At 41.6% G+C, this 10,848-nt stretch overlaps 1 protein-coding gene across 5 annotated transcripts in view; it reads left to right on the forward strand.

Moving 5' to 3' along the window:
- Positions 1–10,848, forward strand: part of TMTC1 (transmembrane O-mannosyltransferase targeting cadherins 1) — a 210,275-nt gene that overhangs the window by 34,934 nt on the left and 164,493 nt on the right. For all 5 annotated transcript variants that reach the window (XM_058191782.1, XM_058191784.1, XM_058191783.1 and 2 more), the window contains exon 5: positions 5,151–5,357. In XM_058191782.1, the coding sequence (XP_058047765.1) occupies positions 5,151–5,357 (207 nt within the window). The remainder of the gene's footprint in view (positions 1–5,150; positions 5,358–10,848) is intronic.

The following is a 10,848-nucleotide window of genomic DNA, read 5'->3' on the forward strand; positions in this document are numbered from 1 at the left end:
ATATTTGCATTGGGTAGGTAAAGATAAATGTGTCTAGTGATTTCGTGTCCATGAAGTCGTCATAGCAACAATATGGACGTGGTTTACACTGTGTTCTTTCAAGTTGGGTCTAGCTGCAGGATCATAAGGTGATGTTCCATTCAGATTATATCTAGACCTGACTCTGCTTAGCTTCCAACCCCTGATAAGGTTAGTCCCATGCCATCACCTGCTAATAATTGAGCAAAGCCCTAGATAATAATAATTAGATACTAATTATTATGTTTGATTGCTTCAGGAACATATGGTGCCCAATATCTGGACAATAGAACTTCTAGAAATAGGCTTGCGTGGCCCTGACAAGGTGTATCTTTGTATCGATAATAAATTGTTATCAAGTACAAGAGTTGTAATTTATGCGGTTTAATACATTATGTCTGCAGAAGTCCTTTTTATTTTTGGGTACTGATTTGAAGAGACAGGTTTTCTCACCATTTTTAAACAAACCACACTGCTACTATAGCCCTAACAGTTTAGATTAATAATGCAGTACTGTCGAAAACCGCAGTTGTCATCAGGGAGGATTAATGAAATAAGAACAAAAGAAGAGGAGCAACAAAATATGAACAAAAGAAGACATCTTCTTGATCAGGACCTACGTCCACAGCCCATGTTCTCTGTCACACAGCAGCCAGCCAAAATCATTTGGGAAGCTTATAAGCTACAATGAAGAATGATTGTTCCTTTCACCTGTTGCTTCCTAAGACCCAGATTTAGAATAGGTTACTCTATGATTCTGAAGAGAGTAAACAGCCATCAATTTTAGTTTTAATTGCTCTTAGGAACAGTTAGTTCCTAAAAAATTAACAAATTTCATTGTATACATGATGTCCAATGACAATAAAGTCTATACTATACTACTAGCTGTTAGAATTGGCTGCCACCACTAGTAGCATACACAAAGTATAGTTGAGTGGTGCGGTGGCCTAGAGGTAGAGCTCTCACCTCACATTCAGGAGGCTGCGAGTTCGATCCTAGGTAGAGGCAGATATTTCTCTCTCTGGGCACGATGAGAATACATCTACTGGATGTAACTCTGCATTGGCGACAGGAAGTGCATCCGGCCATTAAACACTCAGCTCCATTCAGTTGCCCAGACTCCACCCCGTAAGGGATTATTGGGTCATTAAACGAAGATGATGATACACAAAATATAGTTGCAATCAAGTTCTCATCAACATTCCCATGGAGGTGCAGATTCCAACTGGACTAGATGATCAGCCAAAATCACATAGGGCTTAAAAGGTAATGAATTGTGCTTGGAAGCCTACCAACAGTCAATGCAGCCCTTATAGAGTTTTGAACCAGCCGAAGAACACCATCATGTATAATGAATTATAATTACCTAGACAACAGATGACAAAATAATGAATGGCCATCAGTAACATCTCTCATTTAAGGAAAGGCAACACCTGGTGCATATGTCAGAACTGTGTAAAGACTAATCTGGTCAGAATTTCCATTTGCTATTGCAGCAGGAGCCAGGAATCTAGATCACGGGTGTCAAACTCGTGGCATCATGTTGCTGTCACGTGACATATCGCGACGTTTCCTCCCCTTCGGGGAGCTGGGGTGGGCGTGGCCTGCACGCCATGCATCTGGCCCACAGGCTGCCAGTTTGACACATCTGATCTAGATGGTGATTTGTTCTCTGCAGAGGAGCCCAATTCCAGGTAGAGTCAAAGTGGGATTTCCTCTACGGGTTAGAAGGATTTGAGTCCACAACCATTCTGCCTCGATGAGATTAAGTCTAAATCTGTTTAACTCCATCCAGATCAGGGGTGAAATGGCTTGCCTGATCCGGTAGCGATGGCGGTGGGTGGTTCGGAGAACCGATAGCAAAAATCCCTGCCCCCCCCCCATGCCCAGCTGAGCCATGTGATCATCAGAATTTTTTTTTTTTTTTTACTTTAAAAAGCATTTTTTTCTTTGGCCGAAAAAATGCTCTTAAAAGTAAAAAAAGAGCCTCTGATGATCGCATGGCTCAGCTGAGATCCTCAGAGGCTTTTAAAAGCATTTTTTCTACATCTTTTGCTGAAGAGGTTGTAAAAAATGCTTTTAAAAGCCTGTGATGATCCCAACTGAGTTGCCTGATCGTCAGAGGGTTTTTTTTCTTTTAAAGGAAAAAAAAATGCTTTTTAAAACAAAAGCCTCTGACGATCAGGCAACTCAGCTGAGATCATCACAGCCTTTTAAAAGCATTTTTTTACAACCTCTTTGGCCGAAGAGGTTGTAGTAAAAATGCATTTAAAAGTAAAAAAAAGACGAAGGTGCCCACACCCACCCAGTCACATTACATTATTATTATTATTATTATTATTATTATTATTATTATTATTATTATTATTATTAATTAAATTTTTATACCACCCTTCTCCCGAAGGACTCAGGGCGGTGTACAGCCAAGGGTAAAAAACAAAATATATACAATTAAGATAACAATTAAAACAAAGCAAATTATAAAGGCTGATAGTTAAAAATTTAATTTTAAATTTTAAAATAGTAAGAAAAACCAATTAAAATCCAACACTAGTTATGCCAGTCCCGCTTGAATGAATAAATGTGTTTTGAGCTCACGACGGAAGGTCCGAAGATCAGGCACTTGACGCAGGCCAGGGGGAAGTTCATTCCAGAGCATCACTGCCCCCACAGAAAAGGCCCTACTCCTGGGGGCCGCCAGCCGACACTGTTTGGCGGACGGCACCCTGAGAAGCCCCTCTCTGTGAGAGTGTACGGGTCGGTGGGAGGCAAAGGGTAACAGCAGGCGGTCTCGTAAGTACCCGGGTCCTAAGCCATGGAGCGCTCTAAAGATGGTAACCAAAATCTTGAAGCGCACCTGAAAAACCACAGGAAGCCAGTGCAGACTACGGAGCAGCGATATCACATGGGAGCCACGAGCGGCTCCCGTTACTACTCGCGCAGCCGCATTCTGGACTAACTGCAGCCTCCGGGTGCACCTCAAGGGCAGCCCCATGTAGAGAGCATCAGGGAGGATGCTCTCTACACTTCCACCACCACCACTAAGCCACGCCCACAGAACTGGTAGTAACAAATTTTATATTTCACCACTGGTCCAGACTCTAAAACCATCCAGGCTCTGGGATGGGGCTTTGACTATATTTCCTGATCAGTTTGAGATTTAGCTAGGAATAATCAGCATACTAATGATTCTTTACTCCATAGTGATGGATGTCTTCTCTAGCAGCTTGTTTTAGATATTAAACAGTAAGGGACACAGGATCAAGTCCTGAGACACCTGGCATCAAAATGCTTGAGAGCTCAGTGTCTTCTCCTAATCATCCCCAAGGGAGGAGGAGAAAGCACTGCAGGTACAATTTTCCCAGTTCCCAATCCCCATAGATGGTTCAGGAAGGTACTATGCACAGTGGTACCGAAGCAGTGGCAACCCCATGCCTAGACCTGAATACAACTGAAAAGGATGCAAAATGATTCATTTCATTCAGAGCCCTCTGTAGCTGCTATATTTCACTACCTTTCAGAACAGCTCTCTTTTCAGTTCCTTTCCTAAGGTTCCAAGCATAGATTTTGTTTTCTGTTTTTAAATCTGGGTTGGCATTTTTATCAAACTGCCTACTGTGATGGCAAAATCCCTTTCCTGATTAATTTCATTAATGTATCAGTGACGTATGCTTTTTGGAAGTCAACATTCATTTTTTTTATATTTGCATATCCTGAACCATCTTTGCCTTTTTGAATGCAATCACCAGTTTTGGAGAGATCCTTCTGTGACTCTTCACCATCCCTTTAAAAAAATTTTTTACTACCTTGAATCACAAACTCCAGAATGCCGATGTACAAATCAAAGGCACCAGCTCCAATGCCAGTCCTTGGAGGTCTCAATTTGGGCATCTTGGTCTGAGATCTGCTCTTTTCTTCGCATTCTCTATCTCCTTGGTAGCTGAGTTTTGTTGGTAGCTTTTGATAAGGGTTTTTGTCAAAGGCTCTTTGAAAATCTAGGAGTACAGTATCTATTGAGTCACTTTTACCTGCATCCCTGTTGAGACTCTCAAAAAGGATTAGAAATGTAGTAAAACAAGGATTAACCTTTGCAGAAGTTCCCTTTATTCTTTTTTAGCAAACTTCATTTTTCTATGTGTTTGCTTGTTGCTGTTTTTTTTTTTGTTTAATAATAATTTCAACCAAATGCTTCGATAAATGTTACTATTTGGGAAAATAAATGGAAGGGAAAAATGCATAACCAAAAAGGATTTTTAAAATAACATTTTACTTCTATTTTATTAGTCATTGTTCATCTTCTGCTTTGTTTTTTTATTATTTTTGTGTCATTTCTGTTTAAATTATCTGTCAAAATACATGCAGTTAAAACAAACCAATAAATAAATAACATTGAGAGGGTACATGTTTTAATAGTCTAATTTGCTTCTTAATATTCAGTCCTGGGCAGCCACTTAGGTTGAGAATTAGTCTTTGGCTCAATTTGTGTTACCTCTCACATGGGTAATATGCTAAATCAGGGGTAGTCAACCTTTTTATACCTACTGCCCACTTTTGTATCTCTGTTAGTAGCAAAATTTTCTAACCGCCCACCAGTTCCACAGTAATGTACCGTGTATCGTTGTCTGCGCATGCCTCTCGCGCATCGTGGATTGGGTTTGTGGGGGGGCGCTGGCTACCAGCTCTGCTTGTCTGTTACAGCTGGGTGGTGTGGGGAGAAGATGCACGACTATTCTGGGATGAGGCTCTTTTGTTTGAGGTCGCACTATAGCGCCATTTAGTTTCACTTACGTAACGTGAACTAAACTTATACGCGGGCAATACAAATAGTATATTTTCAGAAATTTAAATTGTCATGGGGAATTTTATAAAAACCTAATGAAAATGTTTTTAAATAAATCTATGATTTTTTTAAAAAAAGTCAATTAAATTAAAAAAAAGGAAAGTGCTTCAGTATCGGACAAAACCCCTACCGCCCACCATGAAAGCTGGAATGCCCACTAGTGGGCGGTAGGGACCAAGTTGACTACCATTGTGCTAAATAAATATTGTTGCTAAGCTTTTTCTCCTTAAGAACAAGGCAGAGGCAGAATTCTGTCTTACTAATGCAAGCTTCTAATTCCTTTGTTTATTAGAAAAAATGGAGGGCTACATGTGAAGATGGCTCGGCAGCCAGCAGTTTCTCTACAAACCCCTTTACATTTTCCATCGTCCAGCCGGGAAAATGGGAAGCATCGAGTGGCTCACAAGGGGACGTGGAACTCCTGCCACCCTGCCTCACCTGAAGAACAACAGGGCAATGGCCATTCTGTCTTGAGAAAAGCTCCATGGGCTGTACTTAGGTACCAGAGTCACACAATTGTTTAGAATATAAATGTATGCAGAACGGTAAAGAGATGTATAGGGGTAGGAAAAGGAGAGCATGAGTCAGAGTATTTATACTTCAGGAATGGGGAGTGATAAGGCAGTAGCATACTGTAGGGCAGCGGTCCCCCAATCTTTTTGGCTTGGCGGTCTGGCAGGATGGAGAGGGGATGGGTCCGTGCGAATGGCAGGCAAATGGAGCTTTGTGTTCCAGCGCGATGCCTCCTGCGCATGCAAATGGAACTGTGAGCATAAGTACCACTCTCCTCCAGTTGCACAATCTGGTTCTGAACAGATTGTGGCCGGGAATTGGAGACCCCTGGTGTAGGGGATGTCAGCATGGATCATATTTTTATGCGGTGGTGTAGGGAATAAAGAAGATGGCCATGACAAAGACATCCCAGGGTAAAACATGTCTGAAATCCACAACAGACAGATAATGTTTGTTAGCAGTTGAGACAGACATCTCATGTAGGAGCCCTGATGACGCAGTGGTTAGAATGCAGTATTGCAGCAAACTCTGTCCAAAGCCTGGAGTTCGAACCTGATGGGGCTCAAGATTGACTCAGCCTTTTACCCTTCAGAGGTTAAAATTTATTGCTATTGCTACCTCCCTAAGGTATAAGAAGGGAAAGAGGTACAGCACAATCAGACTTGCAAGATGGATGTCAGCCCCACTAGATAGACCAAACCAAGAAAAAAATTCTACAGGAAGGCTAAACCTACTGTCAGCCCTTCAAGATAGTGCAGACCAGAGAATCTAAGCCCAGAGTATTAATATTAGTATTGAATCATCACAGTAACAGAACCTTGCAAGTCTGAAAGTCCTTCAGACCAGTGGTGAAATCTGAACCAGTTTGCCACTGGTTTGTTGGCCGTGTGTGCGCTGTGCGCACCAAATGCCTGCACAGTACGTGCCAAACAGCAGAAAAAGGAGGCTTGGAAAGGTAAGTAGAACAGTGAGGGGGTATCAGTTGTGCTGTGTGATTTAGATTCACTAGAAAGCAGTATTTTCTGCTTTCTAGCAATTTTAAATTGCGCGGCACAGCTGATTGTCAGAAATACCAGTTCGGAGGAACCGCTAGCTTTTTTCTACTACCGGTTCGCCCGAACCAGTAGTTTTTATCAGTACCGGTTTGCCTGAACCGGTGCGATCCGGTAGCATTTCACCACTGTTTCAGACGTCAGTGAGATGCCCTCCCTTTAAAAACTTCCAGAGAACTAGGGATTATCAATGCTGTGATGCTTTCTCTACTCCCATTCCTGCTTTGGGTTCATGTTTCTTTTATCAGACTTTTATGTAGGCTGCAGCATTTCTTCCTTTTCTCTTAAAGTTACCCTCACAGTCTGTTACAACTACTACTATTATTCAGATTGGCTATAATAATTGAATCTTGCAACTCTTCCATCTCTTTTTCTCCATTTAATGAAGATGATACCTTGCTTTTGCCTTTCTTGTGATGCAAGATTATATTTGTATATATGCAAAACACTGTCTGTTAATATAGTTTAATGGCATCTCTCCAGATTATGAAATGTCTCATAGCTCGCTTTAAAAATTTTTCCTCTCATTAAACAGTGAGTGTAATAAGTATTCCTATTTATGGAACTAGGTTGGGCTTTGGTCAAGGGCAATTAAAACCAGACCCACTTTGTTTTATTGTATTTGATGACTTGCTTTTTAGAAGGCCTTTAAAGGTTTAAACTGGGTGATTCTTTAGTTGGGGTGATACACATAAACAAGTTGTCTTAAACATGAAGATAGGCCATATGGGGTGTTTTTTGTGCAATTTTGTGGTTATGCATCCTTTATTCCCAAGAGAAGGGTCCATTTCAGCATTTCCTAATTTATTTTTATTTGATTGGGTTTGAATAATTACCCATAAACACACAACTGCTTAGAACCATGATGGCGAACCTATGGCCCACCTGCCCGAGGTGGCATGCAGAGCCATCTTTCTGGGCACGCGAGCTGTCGCCCAACTCACCTGTGGCAGGGGTCCCAGCTGGTCTTCAGGGCTCTCCTGTGCATGCGCAGGTGTTTGTGCATGCACGTGAGAGTAGTTGCGCACAGCATGCACCATATGTAGATGGCATTTGTGCATGTGCATTATGTGCAAAGACCACACACATGAGGAGGTGTTGCAATTGCGCACACAGTGCATTGAGGGGAGCTGTGTGAAAACTGCACGCATGCACAGATGGTGTGGTTGCGTGCGCAGCACCTGAGGAGGAGCCACGCATTAGCATGGAGAGCATGCACACGCACAAAGCGCACAAAGCACGTATATTTTCGGCATTCGGTGAGTAAAAGGTTCACCACCACTGGCTTAGAAGAACAGGATATTCATCTTGCAAACTTTAGGTTCTTCTTAGATTCTTTCCTTGTTTTAAAGCAAAGAATGGTTATAATATTGTAACATATTCAGTGGATTGAAAAATAGATCATTCAGATTTAGTTCTATGAGCAGTGAGATTTTTTTTGGTTTTTGTTTTATGCCTTTGGTCAGGATGTTAAATGTTGTAAGGCTATAAAAGTGATGTCTTTGTTTTATCATTATTCAAAGACTTGACAATTCCAGTGCATTTGATAGATGCCGGGTGTGCTTCTGAGGTCAGATATTGTTTATATTCTGTCTTTTTGTCTTGGGGCCAAAAGATAGCAAGACATTGCTATTCTTGCTCCTTGGCTAATGCTGGAACCAGCAGAACAAAAGGTTAGGAGCAAGAAAGCTGAGCACTCTGGGGAAGCCATAAGACTCTTTGTAATTAAAGGCCCAGGATTCGCCAGTTTCTGCCCGCTTGTATAATTTGTGTAGGGACTCAAAGCCTCTGCAGGATACAAGGACACAGAAGGTCTTTTCAGCGCAATTGTGGTACAGGTAGTCCACTTATGACCGGTCGCTTAGTAACTATTTAAAGTACAAAGGACCATGAAAAAAGATTTATGATTCAGTTTTGAAATTCTGATGTCCACCCACTACGGCAGTGATGGTGAACCTTTTAGACCCTGAGTGCCCAAACTGCGCGCACATGCCCAAACTGAAAGGTGCGCATGCAAACACACATGTATGGACATGTGTGTGTGCGCAAATGTGTGTGTTCACGAGCATGCAAGTGTGAGACCCGAAGACCAGCTGGCCAACGGGAGGCGGGGCATCCCAACTCCGCAGTGCAGCAAGAAATAAGATCTTTTTCTTTCGTGAGCTTCTGTTTCGTCATTTGCAGGGAAACAGAAGCTCATGAAAGAAACACCACGGAAATCTGACCTGGAGCGATGGTGCACATGCCAGCAGAGAGGGCTCTGCGTGCCACCTCTGGCATGCGTGCCATGGGTTCGCCATCACAATCCTAAGGTGATTATATTTTGGATACTTGGCAACCAGACCGCATTTGCAACATCTAACAGTCATGTGACCACGATTTATGACGTTTGTACCAGAAATTGGCATTTACTTCCTGTTTTCTGCAAAACCTGCCCCTGAGTGAACAAGGGGTTTGTTTAACAACCACAATATTTGCTTAATGATTGCATTTGCTTTACCACTACGGTGTTTACCACCATCGTTACCTGATGACCCACTTTATAACTTGTGGGCTCAGTTACAGTCATAAGTCGAGGACTGCCTGTATTCTTCCATGATTGCCATGTCAACTTAGTCTTCTCCATGTCCGTTGGCCTTCAGCAGAGATGGAGAACTTAGGGCTTCCTAATATGGCCAGGAGTGGTTAGGGCTGTTGAGCCACGGTTCTCTTTTTCCTTAGTTTATAGTTTCCATTATCTACAGCTGGACATGAGTACTGGCATAGAAACATCAGTTTGCTAATGCAGTTGAATCTATTCAATGTTATACATTCAATGTTATACTAACCGTTTCTGACATCTAGGAAATAGACTTGGTTCATGGATTGCTTGCTTAACAATGATTGACTGAATAGATTATGATTGGCAATAAAACTGATATTACACAAAACAAAACAATGTTTAAAATTCGGAGGGTGAGAGGAAATGATAGACCAGGACAGAGTGAAAACAGATTTTTTTTCTGAGATGTGTTTGGAAATTCTTTTTTTTTGGGGGGGTGGGTGGGGGGGGGAGCTTTTTTATGTAAGGCCTGGGAATTTCCTTTCTGTGTTAGTTCATTTGTACATATAACAACATTTATACACGTTGCCCGACCAGCTCTGGGCAGTGTATATGAACAAACCAAGGCAGATTATTAAAATAATCCAGTAAACAATAATATGTATAATATTAATATTAATTATATTATATTAATAATAATAGCCATGGCTTGGATCATCCTAGGGTCCAGAAACCTGTTGAAAGAAAGCTGGTTTAAAGACATTCGTGAATATTTTCCGCCCAACATTTTGATTTGTTAAAATAGTGACATATAAATAGCTGTACATGAAATAGTAAAGGAGAAAACCCTGAATATGAGGGTTGAAAGAAAAGTGATGCCTCCAAAGTTGCTAACTGATGGCAGTATTGTTGCGCAGGAAACCCTGGTATGTTCTTAGCCCTTGTTCCTTCACTCCAGTTATGGGAAGGTGCTAGTAGAAACAGTTGTGTTGCTCTTATGTGTGCAATGGAAGCCTGCAGTCATATTTACCAGTGCATTTTAAACAGTTGCATCATGTTTAGAGGTTTGATTGGTGATTTCCAGTTGAAATCCACTGCTGAATGCAGATTGTTGATGATGATGATGTTGACCTGAGTAACGTGCATCACTGCACCCAAAAATGTAAAATGATGATGTGGGAGATGGCTAGGCTGAGCCCAAGGGAGGGGTCAGACGTATCATCAGTCACAAATCCCTTCATACCCACAAAATATCTAAATCCAGCCCACCTTGAATTGTATTGACTCTTATCTATCACCAATTTGCTTTGACTGTTAGTAGTTCAGATTCTTGTAGAGAGCTTAAGCGTACAATAAACGTATATTCATTTGAACTGCTTGGACTCATGATTTCCTGCGCTTGAGAGGTGAACTAGGAAAAGCTGACTGGATGACCTTTGACAGCAGCTGACAGCTTTTGCAGAAAATGGCTGATGAACTGATTGAGACAACTGGAGGATCTCTCAAGAAGAAATTGTTGCTGTGCTTGGCATTTTGTAGACACACAAGGGTTGCATTATTGATATTCTTCCATAACTGAAGGTGTGTGTTAGATAGGTTGCTTGCACACTGATGGCAAGGATGACAGCTTCAGGAGTTAAAATTTGGCAGCAGTTGGTGTCAAGCTTCAAAAATAAAGGTGAGGAATTTCTTCCCACATCATGACAGCTGTCGAAACACCAGCTTATTATTATGACCTAGAAATTTAATGGCAGTTCAAAGGATATCCACACAGCTTCACCTGTGGGGAAAAAAGAATAACAAAAACAGGCTTTGGCAAGAAAATTCATGATGACCGTTTGGGGGGATGCAGATGGTGTTTTTCTTATGAATCTGCTTCAGCT

The sequence above is a fragment of the Ahaetulla prasina genome, chromosome 7, assembly GCF_028640845.1.
Source record: "Ahaetulla prasina isolate Xishuangbanna chromosome 7, ASM2864084v1, whole genome shotgun sequence".
NCBI lineage: Eukaryota > Metazoa > Chordata > Lepidosauria > Squamata > Colubridae > Ahaetulla > Ahaetulla prasina.